Here is a 17,716-nt window from a genome sequence, read left to right on the forward strand (position 1 = left end):
ATATAATTCCTCTCACCAGAGCAGGGCTTAGGGACACTAGAGTAACCCTCATCACACCTTTAAAAACTCCCCATTTCCCAGTTATTTTGAGGACCTGAGAAACTCAAGCAAGAGATCATTTGGATTGTTCTTCCCAGACCTCTTAGCAGTATTACCACTACTACAACTAACAATGATAATAATAATTGTGGTATTTGTTAAGCGCTTACTAGGTGCCAAGCACTGTACTAAGGGATAGGTTGGATGCAAGATAATTATAAGAATTAAGAATTAAGGACCTGAATTCTAGACCCAGCTCTGCTCCTTATCTGCTGTGAACCTTGGGCAAATTGCTTCATTTCTCTGGCCGTTAGTTTACTCAACGGTAAAACTGGAATTTTTTTATGGTATTTGTTAAGCATTTACTATCTGTCAAGCACTGTTCTAAGCACTGGGGTAGATAGAAGTTAATCAGGTTGGACACAGTTCCCGTCCTACATGGGACTCACAGTCTAAATAGGAGGGAGTAGGATTTAATCCCTATTTTTCAGCTGTGGAAACTGAGACACAAAGAAGTGAAGTACCTCACCCAAAGTCACACAGCAAGCAATTGGCAGAGCCAGGATTAGAACCCAGGTCCTCTGCCTCCCAGGCCCATGCTCCTCCCACTAGGCCATGCTCTTTCACAATTCAACACCTAGGATTCAATACCTATTTTCCCTCCTACTTAGACTGTAGCCCTGTGTGGGAGAAGAAGATGGCAACCTCTACTGTTCATCATTACTGAAAGCAGACAACAACCAATAGCCTTAGGCTACAGCTGGATGGATTTAAGTTAGACAAAAGAAGGTCTTCCCGAGCAGGGCATCTGATTCCGGTGACTGACAGAAGTTGTGCTGTCTCCTTTTGGGAGTCTTTAAAGTCACAAGAGAATCTCACCTGATTAAGGGTTCGATATCTGTTCTCCCTCTTAATTAGACTGTGGGAGCTGATTATTTTGTATCTGCTCCAGAGCTTAGTACAATGCTTGGCACATAGTAAGCACTTAACAAATTCCACAGTTATTACTGGGGTGATAATAACAATTGTCGGCTCAGAGTGCTGGAGAGAAGGGGTTAAGATGAGTCTGTCTGAAAACTTGGGGCTGGGAGGGTGGCGCAGATGGCGCAGAGGGTGCTGGAGCACAGCCAGGCTCTCTTACCCCCCCACCCCCCCACCCCCTTTCACCATGTTCACACCCCTCTCACGTCTCTTACTCCCACCCCTCTGACCACCCCCTCACCCTCTCTCTCCCCAACTCTTGCCCCCTCTCACCCCACCTCCATCCTCTCTTACTCCCCTTGCTCCTCTCACCCCCCATCACCTGCCTTCACCCCCGCCCAACCCTCACCCTACTCTCACCTTGGTTTGCTGGCAGTCCGGACCCCCTTGGGACTCATTAACTGGTGAAGTTAGGAGCCTTTGGCAAGAGTTTTAATGAGGGGGGCTAATGAGGTCTCCAAGGCCTGTGAACAAACTTTCTCCCTCTGCTTCTGAAGCCAGATAGGCCCCTGTAGTCCCCTGGGCCCCGTCTTAAAGGATCCCAAGAGAGAAAGTCTTCTGGGCTTGGGAGCCAGGTGCTCCTGGGGCTGGGAGGCCAGGCAATAGGCCAACGAGGAGCCTGTTCCATCCCAATGGCCTATACAGGATGAACTTTGGCTTCTCTTCTTTTTGGATGGGCTAGAGAGAAGGAGAGAGCCCCCCTCAGGTCTAGTAACTGCCCCGGGCACCTGTACAGGATAAACCTGTTGCTTCTCCTTCTTCAGCATGGCCAAAAGGAGAGAGCACGGACTGGAAGTCAGAGGACCTGAATCCTAATCTCAACTCTGCAAGTTATCAATCAGTCAATGGTAATTATTGAGCACTTACTGTATGCAGTTCATTGTACTAAGCACTTGGGAGAGTACAGTACTATAGAGTTGGTAGACATGTTCCATGATCACAAGGAATTTACAGTCTAGAGGTGATCAGACATTAATCAATCAATCATATTAATTGAGTGCTTACTAAGTTCAGAGCACTGTACTAAGTGCTTAGGAGAGTGTAATGCAACAGACATGTTCCCTGTCCACCAGGAATTTACAATCTAGATGGGGAGGCAGACATTGATATAAATTACGGATACGTACATAAATGGTATTTTGCAGAGAGGGGGATGATTATCGAATGCTTAGAAGGGACAGATCCAAGTGGACTTGTCTGCAGTGTGACCTTGGGAAAATCACTTCCCTTCTCGGTGCCTCAGTTTCCTCATCTGTAGATTGGGGATGCAAAACTCTTCTCCCTCATATTTAAGCTGTGAACTCAATACCTGTTCTCCCTCATATTTAGACTGCAAGACCCACGTGGGACAGGAACTGTGTCCGACCTGATTAATTTACGTCTACCCCAGCGCCTAGCGAAGTGCATGGCACACAGTAAGCACTAAACAAATACAACAGTTTTTATCGCTTTTCTCTACCTATAATTTATTTTAGTGTCAATCTCCCCAGATGGATTGTAAACCCCTCGAGGGCAGGGATTAGGCCTTTTAACTAGCTCAAATGTCCTCTCTCAAGCATTTAGAGCAGCACTCTGCACAGAGTAAGCGCTCGATAAATACCAGTAATAATAATTGTGGTATTTTTTAAGCACTTACTTTGTGCCAAGCACTGTACTAAACTCTGGGTTAGATACAGGATAATCAGGTCCCACACAGGGCTCACAGTCTGGGGGACTTTCACTAAGCCATTTTTCAGGTTGAATCAATGATATTTATGGAGCACTTGCTGTGTGCAGAGCACTGTACTAAGGCAAAAAAAAAAAAAGCAGATGGTGAGTAGGTCCTTATGTAACCAGGATCCTCAAATAGCTCAGTGCTTTTAGATCCCCTCCCCCCTCCAATTCCACCCAGGGAAGAGTGGGGAATGCCAGATATCAGACCTCAGGGAACATCGTCCAGTCAATCAATCGGTGGTATTTATTGACCACCTATGAGGTGCAACACACTGTACTAAGCACTTGGGAGAGGACAGTACAACAGAGTGGGTAGATACTATCCCTGGCCACAAGGAGCTTATAGTCTACAGGGGCACTGCTTCTGCCTCCCACCTTTCCACCTGCCTTCCTCCCTCTAAACCTGTGAGCCCTGTAGAGCACAGGAAATGGGTCTGATGCATAATAATAATAGTAGTAGTAATAGTATTTATCAAACACTGACTGTATGCAGAGCACTGTATTAAACACTGAGAGAATACAAAGGTGGACACTACTCACAATCTAAGAGCTTAGTGCCGCGCTTGACACACGGTAAAGGCTTAATGATAATGTACCATTGTTATCATTCATGAGCATTATTCAACAACAATTCGTGTTTTCTAACCACTACATGGTATTTGTTAAGCACTTACTATGTGCCAAGCACTGTATCTCAGGGTAGATAAAGGATCATCAGGTCCCACACAGGGCTCACAGTCTTAGCAGGAGGGAGAACAGGTATTGAATCCCTGTTTTGCAGATGAAGGAATTGAGGCCCAGAGAAGTGAAGTGACTTGCTCTAGGTCACACGGCAGACAAGTGGCAGAGCCAGGATTAGAACCCAGGTCCTCTGATTCCCAGGCCCATGCTCTTTCCACTAGGTCACACTGTTTCTATAAGAATAAGTTTAAGGTTAAGGACCAAAGACTGCAGGTAACATGGCTGAAGAGTAGTGGACTGTAGGATATGAAAAGGGAGGGAGTTCTAAACCGGAGGCAGGATGTGGGCGAAAGGTCAGCGGCAAGGTAGATGAGATGGAGGAAGGGTGAGTAGATTGGCGTTAGAGGAGCCAAGTGTGCGGGCTTTGTTGTAGTAGATCAGCCAAGTGAGGTTGGGAGGGGGGCAAGGTGATGGAGGGTTTTAAAGCCAACGGTAAGAAGTTTCTGTTTGATGAGGTGGATAGGCAGCCATTGGAGGTTTTTGAGGAGTGGAGAGACAATAACTGAATGTTCCTTTTCAGATAAATGATCCCGGCAGCACAGTGAAGTATGGACTGGAGTGAGGAGAGACAGGAGGCAGGGAGGTCAGCAAGGAGGCCAATTCAGTAATAATAAAAATAACAATAATGGTATTTGTTAAGTACTTACTATGTTCTAGGCACTGTACTAAGCACGGGAATCAAGGCGGACTAGGGTAAGTGCTTGGATCAGCGTAAGTAGCATTTTGGGTAGGGAGGAAAAGGCCGATTCTGAAGATGTTGAGAAGGTTGAACTGACAGGATTTTGTGATAGATTTCTTGAACATATGGGTGAAATTCATTCATTCAGTCGTATGTATTGAACGCTTATTGTGTGCAGAGCACTGTACTAAGTGCTTGGGAGAGTACAATATGACAATAAACAGACATATTCCCTGCCCACAATGAGTTTACAGTGTAGAGGACTGTTTTTGTACTAAGCGCTGGGGTGTATGCACACAAATTGGGTTGGACATAGTCCCTGTCTCACATGGCGCTCATAGTCTTAATCCCTATTTTACAGATGAGGGAACCGAGGCCCAGAGAAGTGAAGTGACTTGCTCAAGATCACACAGCAGACATGTGGCGGAGCCGGATTAAAGCACAGGTACTTCTGACTCCCAGGCCTGCACTCTATCCAGAACGCAATGTTGCTTCTCGGTGTGAATCTGGGCGTGGCCCCATCAGTCTGGCTGCAGGAATTCCCTTACACTTACTGTTTTATTGTACTGTCCTAAGCACTTAATACAGAGCTCTGCACACAGTAAGAGTTCAATAAATGCCATTTTGTTTTTTTTAATGGTATTTGTGGTATTTATTCAGGGTTTACTGTGTGTCAAGCACTGTACTAAGCCCTGGGGTAGCTGCAAGATAATCAGGTCCACATGAAGCTCACAGTGTAAGGAGGAGGGAGAGCAGGGACTGAATCCCCATTTTGCAGATGAGGGAACTGAGGCACAGAGAAGTGAAGTGAGTTGCCCAAAGTCACACAGCTGACAAGTTGGGGAGCTGGAATTAGAACCCAGGTCCTCTGACTCCCAGGCCCGGGATCTTTCCACTAGACCATGCTGCCTCTCCACTAGGCCACCCGGCCTCTCCACATTATCCTCACAATGTTCCTGTGAAATAGTAATAATAACTGGGAAGATATTTGTTAAGCAATTACTATGTGCCAAGCTCTGGGGTAGATACAATGCAATCAGGTTATGCACAATCCCTATCCCACAGGGGACAGAAGGGTCCGAACCCTTAGCGTGACAGCAAGTGTTTCCTTGAGTCTTATCAAACTCCCTCTCATTGCAATTGAAGCCCATCTCCCCCCATCCTACCCTGTGAGGTGGAGAATTCCCCAGCTCACCCTCAGCTCCATAGCAATCCTTCGGGAATTGGGAAATCAGCACCCGGTGCCCCTTGGGGGTGGGGGGAACTTGATTTGTTTCCTTGACCACTGAGTCCCTTCCCATCTCTTTCTTTTATATCCAGCCTCTCTCGGCCTTGTCTTAATTGGTAGCAGGGGAGCAAGCATCCTCAGGTCCAGGGAGGCCGACCTCTCGAGCCCCCAGGAGAGAGAACCCCACTGAACCTCTCTCGCTCCCTCCCTGATATTTACACCACTGGCTCCCAGCAAACGGGGATTTGGGACCATGGGTACAGTCTTGTCCTCTGGCCGAGGGCTGCGTCTGTTCGGCCTGGCTCCTGGACCCCCCTGGCCTCCGCTTCCAGGAGCAATTGGGGCCGGAGGAAGAGAGCGGTACTTTGGCAGAGGAGGCAGGGATGAGTTAGGGACAGGGGGTCAGGGTCCACACCTCCTGGGCTCTGCTGCTCGAGACCCAGACTCAGGGCTGAGGGGATACTCGGGGCCCTGGCCCTTGGGCTAGGCAATGCCCCCTGAGGAAAGACTGTGGTTAGGACAGTGGGTCAGGGTCAGAGGGTCAGCAGGAGAACAGAGTCTTCCAGAATTCTCTGGCTTCCTTTGGTTTCTCTCAGCCCTGGAAGTAAGGAGAAGCAGGCTGGAACTCAACTGCGGGATAAGGAAAAGCCTTGGATAGGCTGTTCTGGTTACAGAAGTTGTTCTGTGGAACCGGTGGTTGTGACGGGTGCAGTGAAGGCCACTTTCATCTGCAGAGAGCAGCACCCCTGGGCAGTGGAAGGGTAGTGGCATCCACCTCCGCCCTGACCATGGTTTCTGGGGCGAAAGAGTCAGTAATAGCCAGCTCACTCGCTCCCTTGTTCCCCCCGACTTCCCCTTCTGCCATCACTGCCAGAGTGCTGGGGGCCAGAGTAGAGTGGGGAGGAGGGGGTTCCCCAGGGAGAAGGAGGAAGGAGACCCCAGGTTCAAGCGGGAAGGTCCGGCTCAGCCCTGAAGTGACCTCAACCGAGGTCTGTGCTCCCTAAAATAGTAACTGTGGTCTTTGTAAAGTGCTTATAGGTGCCAGTCACTGGGATAAGATATAAAATAGGTTGGATATAGTTCCTGTCTCATGTGGGGCTCTCAGTCTAAGGGGCAGGGTGAAAAGGTATTGAATCCCCATTTTTCAGATGAGGACTGAGGTATAGAGAAGTGAAGTGACTTGGCCAAAGTCACACAGCAGACAAGTGGTAGAGCAGGGATTAGAACCCCGGTCCTCTGACTCCCAGGCCCGGGCTCGTTCCACTAGGCAGCACTGCTTCCCTCCCGGGTTCTGTCCGTTTCTCTTTCTGTCTGCCCATCTGGGTCACTTTCTGCTTGGTTTCTCTGTCTCTTTCTCTGCTTAATTTATCTGGACACCTGCACATAGCAGCCTGGTATCCTGCCAGTTTATATCTTTCTTGGTTTGCCTGCCCTCTGTTATTTCTCTACTTCTCTGCTCTCTGTAGGTCTTTGCTTCTGTTTCTGCCTCTTTAGACTTTAAGCTTGTTATGGGAAGGGAACATGTCTACCAACTCTACAAATGCAGAATACAGTGTTCTGCACATGGTAAGCACTCGATAAATGCCACTGACTGATTGACTGATGACTGATTGAATGATTTTTTTCTGCTTGATCTCCCCTTCTTGGTTCCTCTATTAACTTGTCCATTTTCCCATTTCTCTTTTCCTGTTTTTTTGTCTAACTCTTTCAGCCTCCTAGTTCCCCGTTTGACCGTTCTTTTCTCTCTCTGTCTCCCCCCGACCCCAATCCCACACACACTTTGTGTTTTCCTAGTGGCTGGGCTTTTCTTCTGCTGTTCACCTTTTTTCCGATTTCTGCCCATGTTTCTGGATTGGAATCAGAGAGATGGACATCTCTCAACTAAAGAGAGAAGTACAAAGCCCAGATGCCTGGAAAATGAAAGGTAATAGTGGTATTTATTAAGCACTTACTATGTACTGAGAGGAGACATAGGCACAAGATAATTAGACTTGGGGAAGCAGTGTGGCCTAGTAGAAAGAGAATGGACCTGGGAGTCAGAAGACCTAGTTTTAATTCTAGTTCTTCCATTTGCCTGCTGTTTGACTTTGGGCAAGTTACTTAATTTCTCTGTGCCTCTGTTTCCTCAAATGTAAAATGGGGATTCAATACCTGTTCTCCCTGCTATTTAGGTGGTGAGCCCTATGTGGGACAGAGACTGTGTCTGACCTGATTAACTTGTATCTACCCAGCGCTTAGAACAGTGCTTGACACACAGTAAGTTCTTGCTTAACATTATTATTCTTATTCTTATTATCAGGCCAGATGTGGTCCTTGTCCCACACAGAGCTCACCCTACAAAGTACTGAGGTAGATACAAATTAAACATGTGCGACACAGTCTTTGTGCCCCATAGTGCTCTCAGTCTTAAGTAGGAGGGAGAATAGGTTTTGAATCCCCATTTTTCAGAAGGAGAAACTGAGGCACAGAAAAGTGAAGTGATTCCGCCAAAGTCACGCAGCAGGCAAGTGGCAGAGCAGAGATTAGAACCCAGGTCCTCTGAGTCCTAGACTAGGGCTCTTTCCACCAAACCCCGCTGCTTCCCTTATCCTTATTATTATTATCATGATTATTATTATTAATAAGCATGATAATAATAATAAAGGTGAGATAGGGAAGCCTGACAGAAATGGGGCTAGAAGGAGACAACTTGGCTGTAGTTTACACTGCAGATGCCAGCAGAAAATTATGTTGAGGCCAGTGTGGGGAGAAGTGTGAAGGCAGTAGTTAGAAGATGGTGTTGAACTTGAAGGAAGAAGATGGGAGGGAAATGGAAGCTACCCGAGGGCTGAGAGGAACGTTTATGGCTGCTGCTTTAATTTGGCCCACTGGATTTCTCCCCGGCCCATTAAATTAGATTTCTTTAATTTCTCTCCGGCCCATTAGATTAGTGTGGCCAGATACACTCCTCACCAAATCAAGATGGCTGAGGCCCAGGGGAGGGGGTCCTTCTTTGCATCTGCAAATTGTTTCTTTGTCTTCAAACTTATCAATCGACCCATCAATAGGGAGCATTTATTGAGAGCTCACTGTGTGCAGAGCACTGTAATAATAATAATAATGTTGGTATTTGTTAAGTGCTTACTATGTGCAGAACACTGTTCTAAGCGCTGGGATAGATACAGGGTAATCAGGTTGTCCCACGTGAGGCTCACAGTTAATCCCCATTTTACAGATGAGGTAACTGAGGCACCGAGAAGTTAAGTGACTTGCCCAAAGTCACACAGCTGACAAGTGGTGGAGTCAGGATTAGAACCGAGGACCTCTGACTCCTAAAGCCCGTGCTCTTTACACTGAATCACACTGCTAATGCTACTACTAATGCTTCGACTTCTACTACTAATACTGTTCCTCACACTACTACTGCTACTACTAAATCAATGGGCAGTTTTCCTCATGGAATGTCTCTTCTATTTAATGCATTAGAATAATTTCTCCCATTTTCTTCATTGTCCCTTGTCCACGATCTTATCTCTTCTTTGTGCTTTCTTGATTTATGCCTAAAATCCTGGGCTACTGATTGATAAATTCGGTCAAGTTTAAACTTTTATGGGAAGGGTGGAGTAAAAGTGTGTACAAAATCTGAGAAAGAGTATAACAGGTGCCAAGTGGAAAGAGCACAAGCCCGGGAGTTAGGAGACCTGAGTTCTAATCCCGGCTCCGCCACTTGCCCACTGTGTAACTTGGGCAAATCACTTCATTTCTCTCTGATTTAATTTTCTCATCTATAAAATGGGGATTAAATATCCATTTTCCCTCCTACCTAGACTGTGAACCTCATGTAGGACTGTGACTGATCTGCTTATATTGTGTTGACTCTAGCACTTAGGACATTGCTGTCACCTCATTTAGACTATGAGCCTGTTATGGGGCAGGGAATGTATCTGTTGCCGAATTGTACATTCCAGGCACTAAATACAGTGCTCTGTACATAGTAAGTGCTCAATAATACTATTGAATGAATGAATGAATCAATAAATCAATGGTATTTATTTAGCCTTACTTTGTGCAGAGCACTATACTGGGCGCTTGGGAAAGTACGATACAACAGAGTTGGTATTCATGATCCCTGCCCACAAGAAGCTTACCACTATTAATATTGTTAAAAATACTTTAACTACTAAGGTTCTTCTTTTGTGCTCCTCAGAGACTCCTGGAATCAAATCATGTGGGGGAATGGGTCATCCCCTGGAGATTTCATTCTGCTTGGCATCTTCACCAACAGCAGGGCCCATCTCATCCTCTTTGCCACCGTCATGGCAGTCTTCATAGCGGCTATGGCTGGCAATGCTCTTCTCCTCCTCCTCATTCACACTGATCCCCGGCTCCACACCCCCATGTACTTCTTCCTCAGTCAGCTCTCCCTCATGGACCTGACTCTGGTCTGCACCATCGTGCCCAAGATGGCCACCGACTTCCTGTCTGGCAGGAAGTCCATCTCCTTTGTAGGCTGTGGCTTCCAAATTGGCCTGTTTGTCTCCATGGTGGGCTCTGAGGGGCTCCTGTTGGGCCTCATGGCCTATGACCGCTACATAGCCATCAGTCACCCTCTGCATTATCCTCTTCTCATGAACCGGAGGGTCTGTCTGCAAATTGCTGGTGCTTCCTGGGCTTTTGGGGTATTGGATGGGCTGGTCCAGATGATAGCTGCTCTGAGCTTCCCCTACTGTGCATCCCGAGTGGTTGACCACTTCTTCTGCGAGGTGCTGCTCCTGCTGAAGCTGGCCTGCGCTGACACCTCTGCCTTTGATTCCTTTCTGTTCGCCTGCTGCATCTTCATGCTTCTCCTCCCCTTCTCCATCATCGTCGTATCCTACAGCCTCATCCTGGTGGCAGTGCTGCGCATGCGCTCGGCCCAGGCCTGCCACAAGGCCCTGGCCACCTGCTCCTCCCACCTGGCTGCCGTCTCCCTCTTCTACGGGGCAGCCATGTTCAGCTACCTGCGGCCCAAGCGCCTCCGGGCTCCCAGCCATGACAAAGCGGTGTCCGTCTTCTACACGGTCCTGACGCCCATGCTCAACCCCCTCATCTACAGCCTGAGAAACCAAGAGGTGATGGGAGCTCTGAGGAGGAGGCTGGGACACTGGGCCGTTGGGCCTCCAGTTGTCAGGCCTAGGCTCCCTCTGGCCCGATCGTGAAGATGTGCTTCCCTTTCCACTGCTCCAGGAAACCCTTGGAGCAGAACCCACCAGCTCTTCACTGAAGGAGCGCCTTGGGAAGTGGGAGAGGAGGAGACAGAAGGAGAAGGAGTGAGATTGCCCTGTCAAATTCTAAGGATCTGATGGAGCCCCCTTGCATGATTAAAGGGGGAGGAAGGAGTAGAAAGGAAAGGAATTGGTCTCTGAGAAGAGCACAGTCAATCAGCTGCTTAATACTGATCTCCAAACCTCTTTGTGGCAGGAGAGATAGATAAAACAAAATTTACAGATAGGAGAAGAGCTCGTTGTGGGCAGAGAATGTCACTATTTATTGTTGTATTGTACTTTCCCAAGCTCTGCACACAGTAAGCACTTAATAAATATGAATGGATGAATGAATGAATGAACGAGAATGGAAAGTTGGAAAGGTGAACTAATAATGGTTTAAATAGTCGAGTACATGAATTGTTATGTATGAAACTGCTTTAGGATGACTGTCTCTTGGACACCCATACCATTCACCTCCACCACCCACTCCAATTACTAGTCATGGTCATCTACCACCCCCAAGACCCACCTTCAACGTTATAAATCATTCTGATTCCTTTCTCACGTTCCTTCTCTCTTTCTCCAGCCCCACACTGATCCCTGGGAATTTCAATATCCATCTGGAAGTCTCCAATGGTGCATCTCCTGCCCACTACCTTCCCTTGATGCACAAACTGACCCCCTCAACACTACCCTCTCTACTGAACTCAACTCGTTCTCTCCCTTCTCCCTTCACCCATCTTGTACCACTAACCCACTGTCCTGGATCACCTCCTCAGTCCACTTCCTTCACTCCTGTGCACAAGCCACAGTGCGCTGCTGATAGAAATCCAGATATCAGGCTGTCCTTGTCCATCTTGACTTCATTCTCGTCTGTTCTAACTCTGCCGCCTTCTCCTAGATTATTTCTCTATCTTTACTGATTCCCATGCCCATTGGCTCATCAGTTGTTTAAGGCATTGAGCTCTCTCCTCAAACCAGTTGTCCCCCCCCATGCCCCCAGTCTCTTGCCCCTAAGGACCTGGGCCCATACTTTGTTAAGAAAATTGTAAACATTAGGTCTGATCTCCCTAAAATCTCCTCTGCTGCTCTCCAGTCCCTTCCTCCTCTTGCAACTTCTTTGACTCTCCTATCGTTCCCAGCAGTATCTCAAGAAGAGATCTCCATCCTCCTCTCAAAATCCATCCCCTCCACCTGTGTCTCTGATTCCATTCCTTTGCTCCTTATCGAAACACTCACCCCCTCCCTTCTTTCCTCCCTGACTGCCATCTTCAACTATTCAGTCTCCAATGACTGCTGATCCAGTCTACAATCTCACATTTCCTCCTGTCTTCAAGACATCCCTACCTGGATGTTCTACTGACACGTCCAACTTAACCTGTCCAAAACAGAACTCCTTATCTTCCCACCCAAATCCTGTTCTCCCCCTGATTTTCCCATCACTTAAACAGCACCACCATCCTGTCTCTCTCCCAAGACCATAACCTTGGCATTATCCTCAACTCATCTGTCTCATTCAACCCAAGTATTCAATCTGTCACCAAATCTTGTCAGTTCAACCTTCACAACATTGCTAAAGTCCACCCTTTCCTCTCCATCCAAAGTGCTACCACGTTGATCCAAGCAATTATTTTAGCCCACCTTGATTACTGCTTCTGCCTCCATGCTGACCTTCCAACTTCCTATCTTCTCCACTTGATTCCATACTTCACCCTGCTGCCCAGATCATTTTCCTATAAAACTGTTCATTCCATGTCTCCCCACGCCTCAAGAATCTTCAGTGGTTGCCCATCTACTACCACATCAAATGCAAACTCCTTACCATTGGCTTTAAAGCACTCGATCACCATGCTCCCTTCTATCTTACCTCACTGATTTCCTACCCAGTCTGCACAACTCACTACTCTAAGACTGTGGGCTCGTCCCTCTACACTGTGTACTCGATGTGTCTGTTTGGTGTTGTATTGTACTCTCCTAAGCACTTAGTACCATGGTCTGCAAATGGTAAGCACTCAATAAATACGATTGAATGAATGAATGCATATTTAATGCCAACCTATTCACTGTACCTCGGTCTTGTATATCTCACCACTGACCCTCACCCATGACCTCCCTCTGGTCTGAAACTCCCTCCCCCTTCATATCCAACAGATGATCATTCTCCCCACCTTCCAAACCTTATTAAAATCCCATGTCCTCCAAGAGACCTTCCCCAACTGCACCCTCATTTCCCCTACTCCCTGTCCCTGTGTGTCACCCTTGCACTTAGATTTGTACCCATTATTCACTCCATCTTCAGCCCCACTTATGTACTCTTGTACAGATCTGTAAATAGTGTCTAATAACTCTCTTGCATTGTACTCTCCCAAGCGTTGATTATAGTGCTCAGCATACAGTAAACATTCAATAAATACTATTGATTAATTGATTGACTGACAGTATTGGAGGGAATTGCCTGGATCCACGCAGTCACTCACTCATAGATGAATTTTGCCGTCATTCACATCTCCTTCTCTCTCTCTCTATATATGTATATAATGTATATGCATTAGTGCACATCCTTCTGCATAATTTTAGTTTCAACAGGATTCATTTCTGCTCAGAAAAGAGCCCTGTGTTGATTTCTAGGAATTGGCCATCTCTTGGGAAGGGAAGACAACAACCAAATTCCACCATTTCCCTGATTCTGCAAATGTTTATTCACGTGTACTCTAACTCCCACTAGTCGCAGTCAAAGCCCACCCCATTTACATTGAGCATTGGAAAATTGGTATACACTATCCCGTCAGTTTTCTAGTCTTCAGATTCATTAGTTGCTCTGCCCACTGAGCCTTCTCCTTTTGGGTCTCCCCTTAATTGCCCTCAAGGGAACTAGTGTCCTTGGGCCTGGAGATGGTTGCTGGGGGGGACTTGGAATGCTCTCCCCCATTTAAGCACCTCGGAGAGGGTGCTGGGCACTGAGGGTGCAGCAGCAGACGATATCCTTCAACCCAGGATGCTGTTCTAGTGGGCGCCTGCATTTTGGGTCCGTTTTGGTCCAGCCCGTAGGCTGGACTCCCCACCCTGGACTGGGCTTCTCTCTCCTTGACATGGCTCCTCAGGGTCCTTGGCCTCTGAGAACCAAGGGAGGGGCGAGCAGAGAGCGGAGCTTTGATCCAGCAGAGGAGGGTAAGTTGGGGACCAAGGTCTGGGTTCTCAGAGGATTGGCATCTTCTTAGGCTTCAAGCCAGTACTGCCCACCGTGGAGATGGGGAGTTTTTGATGCTTGAAAGGAGAGAGCTTGAGGTCTGTCTGAGAGCAGAGCATGGAGGAGAAAGGAGGAGCCAAGAAGAGGGAAGAGAAAGATGAGAAGGGAGGAGAGGAGAGCAGAGAAGCAGTGTGGTCTACTGGAAAGAGCACAGACCTGGGAGTGAGGAGACCCGACCTATCATCCTCATTCTGCCTCTTGCCTGCTGTGTGACCTCGGTTAAATCACTGAACTTCTCAGTGCCTCACTATTCTCATCTGTTAAATGGGGATTAAATGTCCGCACTTTCTCTTAGTTTGTGAACTTCATGTGGGACAGGGACTATGTCCAATCTATTTTTATTGTTTCTATCAGAGTGCTTAGCAGGTAGTAAACACTGAAAAAATACTATGCTTCTTACTATCATTCATTTGTATCTGTCCATTCCTCTTTCCATTAGTCCTTCTTTTGCTGTCCAGGGACCCTCTCGGGCTGTTTGTCTTGGCTGATTTCTGCTTCTCTTTTTGTGTTAGCTAATCATGTATTCATTAAGCATCTACTATGCACCAAGAACTGTACTCAGCACAGAGTCCTTGTTGCACTCAGGGCCCACTATCAAAAAAGTACAGGGTACCTCTTTAGCATCTTATCTCCTTTTAACATATGAGGAAACTGAGGCTCAGAGAGTTTAGGTAACTTGTCCAAGGTCACACAGGGGTCAATGGCAGAGTTTGGATTAGTACCTGGGACTTATGATTCCCAGTTCTGTACATTCAACACTAGGCCACCCTTAACCTGTTTATCTTTTTTTTATCCCCTTTTTGTTTCTCTATTGGTTTGTCCATCTATCTGCCAAGGGTTTATTTTCTGGCTGCTTGTCTCTCTGATTCTCTGTTCTTTTGCCTATCCAGTTAGTATTCCCTCCTGGATCCCTCCCTCCCTTCTGAGACTCAGTCCCTCTGCCTATATGCCTGGCTATTTGCCTGTCTGCTCTCTCTCCATTCATCACTCTGAAATGGGCCCAGTCTGGATTCCAGAGTGGAGAAAGTAGAGAAAGACCAGGGACAGAGAGAGGCAGAGAGAGCAGTAGAGCTTATTCCATAGGAAGAAGGGAAAGGTGAGGTGTTTATTGACCTTCTAACTTGTGAGGGGGAGGTTATTGTAAGGAAATGGAGAGTAGCTTTCTCAAATAATTAAATCTCTGTATTGAACTCAGTGCTTGGGAGAGTCCAATTCTATCCAGTTGGTAGATACAATCAAATCAGTCAATCAGTTAATGGTATTTACTGAGCACTTACTTTAAGTGTTCTGGAAATGTACAATAAAATTGATGTGATCCCTGTCCTCAAACAGCTCACAATCTGCAGTGGGAGACAGACATTAAAGTAGAAGATGAATAGGGGAAATAGTAGAGTATACAAATATTTTCTGCTGTGGGGCTAGGGGGAGTATCAAAGTGCTAAAGAAGTTCACAGCCAGGTGCATAGCTGAAGCAGAGGGGAGGGAGGAGAAGGGAAATAAAGGGCTTAATTGGGGAAGGCCTCTTGGAAGAGATGTAATTTTAGCAGTGTTTTAAAGGTGAGGAGAATGGTGGATTTTCAGGTATGAAGGGGGAAAAGAGTTCCAGACCAGAGGCAGGAGGTGGATAAGGGGTCAGCCACGAGATAGATGAGACTGAAGTACAGTGATTGGTTGGTGTTAGAGGAGCAAAGTGTGCGGGCTCCTCTTGGCCTCTCAGCTGCCTTCAACACTATTGACCTCCCCCTTCTCCTGGAAGCATTATCCAACCTCAGCTTCACTGACAGGGCTCTGACCTCTCCTGGTTCTCCTCATCTCTCTGGCCACTCATTCTCTGTCTCTTTCATGGGCTCCTCCTCTGCCTCCCATCCCTTAGCTGTGGATGTCCCTCAGGGCTCAGTTCTGGGTAATCTTCTATTCTCCATCTATACCCACTCCTTTGGAGAACTCATTCACTCCCATGGCTTTAGCTATCACCTCTAGGCATATGGTTCCCAAGTCTCCATCTCCAGCCCTGATGTCTCTCCCTCTCTGCAGTCTCACATTTCCTCCTGCCTTCAGTACATCTCTACTTGGATGTTCCTCAAACTTAACATGTCCAAAACAGAACTCCTTATCTTCCCACCCAAACCCTGTCCTCCTCTTGATTTTCCCATCACTGGAGACAGCACCACCAATCTTCCTGTCTCTGAAGCCTGTAACCTTGTATCTTCTCTCTCATTCAACCCACTTATTCAATATATCACTAAATCCTGTCAGTACAATCTTCACATCACTAAAATCCACCCTTTCCTCTCCTTCTGAACTGTTACCACTTTAATCTAAGCACTTATGCAATCTCTCTTTGATTAATGCATCAGCCTCCTGCTGCCTTCCCTGCCTCCCGTCTCTCCCCACTCCAGTCCATACTTCACTCTGCTGCTCAGATCATTTTTCTCCAAAAACGTTCAGTCTGTGTTTCCCCACTCCTCAAGAACCTCCAGTGATTGCTCCTCCACTTCCGCATCAAACAGAAACTCCTAACCATAGGATTTAAAACACTCAAGTCACCTTGTCCCCTCCTCCCTCACCTCACTACTCTCCCACTACAACCCAGGCCGCACACTTCATTCCTCTGATGCCAACATACTCACTGTACCTTGATCTCATCTGCCTCACAGCCGACCTCTCACCCACATCCTGCTTCTGGCCTGGAACATCCTCCTTTTTCATATCCTGCAGGCAATTACTCCCCCACCTTTCAAAGTCTTACTGAAGGCACATCTCCTCCAAAAGGTCTTCCCCAACTATGCCCTCATTTCCTCTTTTCCCACTCCCTTCTGTGTGTAGCTCTGATTTGCTCCCTTTATTCATTCCTCCCTCAGCCCCACAGCACTTAGGTACATATCCATAATTTATTTTTTTCTATTAATATCTCTCTCCCCACCCCTAGACTGTGAGCTTACATGGGCAGGGAATGTGTCTACCAGTCTGTTATACTGTACTCTCACAAATGCTTAGTACCATGCTTTGCACACAGTAAGTGCTCAATAAATATGATTGATCAATTGCTTGGCTGGTTGTGCTGTCATACGAGAGCAGTGAGGTAAGGTAGAAGGGGGCAAGGTGATCTAGTGCAGGGATTTCTGTTTGATGCATAGGTGGAGGGACAACCATTGGAGGCTCTTGAGAAGTAGGGAGATTCGGACTGATCCTTTTTTTAGAAAAAAAAAAAAACATTGGAAAGAAGGGTCATCTAGTAGAAAGGCTAAGCTGATTCACTAAACAAGATCCCCTTGTGATGGCCCAATGTCAGGAAAAGGGAAGTATATTAGCTTGGTGACATTTTCTCGGGTGACCAGCAGGATGTGAAACTGTAATACTGGTTGGTCATATGCCTGACGAGACCAAGATCGGTAAGGCACAGGAATAGAGTTGGCAGATGAGAGAATGTATTCTCCTAAGTGCTTAGTATGATGCTCTGCTCACTGTTAACACTCAGCAGATACCATTGATTGATGGATTGTTTAATGGGAGCCTTTAGGAATTTGGGGGGTCCAAAATCCCTTCCACATGTCAGGAGGTGAGTGAACTTTGGATAAGTGTGACCCCTTAGTTCCCTCGTCCCTGTGATTTATCATATGGAATGATGGTACTGGATGAGGCTCGGTCCTTAGACTTCAATTATAATGCTAGTGACTTGTGCACTACAGATTGTAAACTCATGGGCAGGGAACGTGTTTACCAACTCTGTTGCATGGTACTTTCCCAAGCGTTCAGAACAGTGTTTTGCATACAGTAAGTGCTCAGTAAATACCATTTATTGATTGATGGTGTAGGGCCTGCTCGTTTTCTCATCCCTGTTAATCTTTCTCATAGGGACCCAG

At 46.9% G+C, this 17,716-nt stretch overlaps 1 protein-coding gene across 1 annotated transcript; it reads left to right on the plus strand.

Annotated features, from left to right (window-relative positions):
* The first annotated feature begins 9,586 nt into the window (after positions 1-9,586).
* LOC114807873 (olfactory receptor 56-like) lies at positions 9,587-10,558 on the plus strand. Its single transcript, XM_029054632.1, has one exon. It carries the CDS (start codon positions 9,587-9,589, stop codon positions 10,556-10,558), a length of 972 nt encoding a protein of 323 aa, XP_028910465.1.
* Positions 10,559-17,716: the final 7,158 nt, after the last annotated feature.

This window comes from Ornithorhynchus anatinus, chromosome X5 (genome assembly GCF_004115215.2).
Source record: "Ornithorhynchus anatinus isolate Pmale09 chromosome X5, mOrnAna1.pri.v4, whole genome shotgun sequence".
Classification (NCBI taxonomy): domain Eukaryota; kingdom Metazoa; phylum Chordata; class Mammalia; order Monotremata; family Ornithorhynchidae; genus Ornithorhynchus; species Ornithorhynchus anatinus.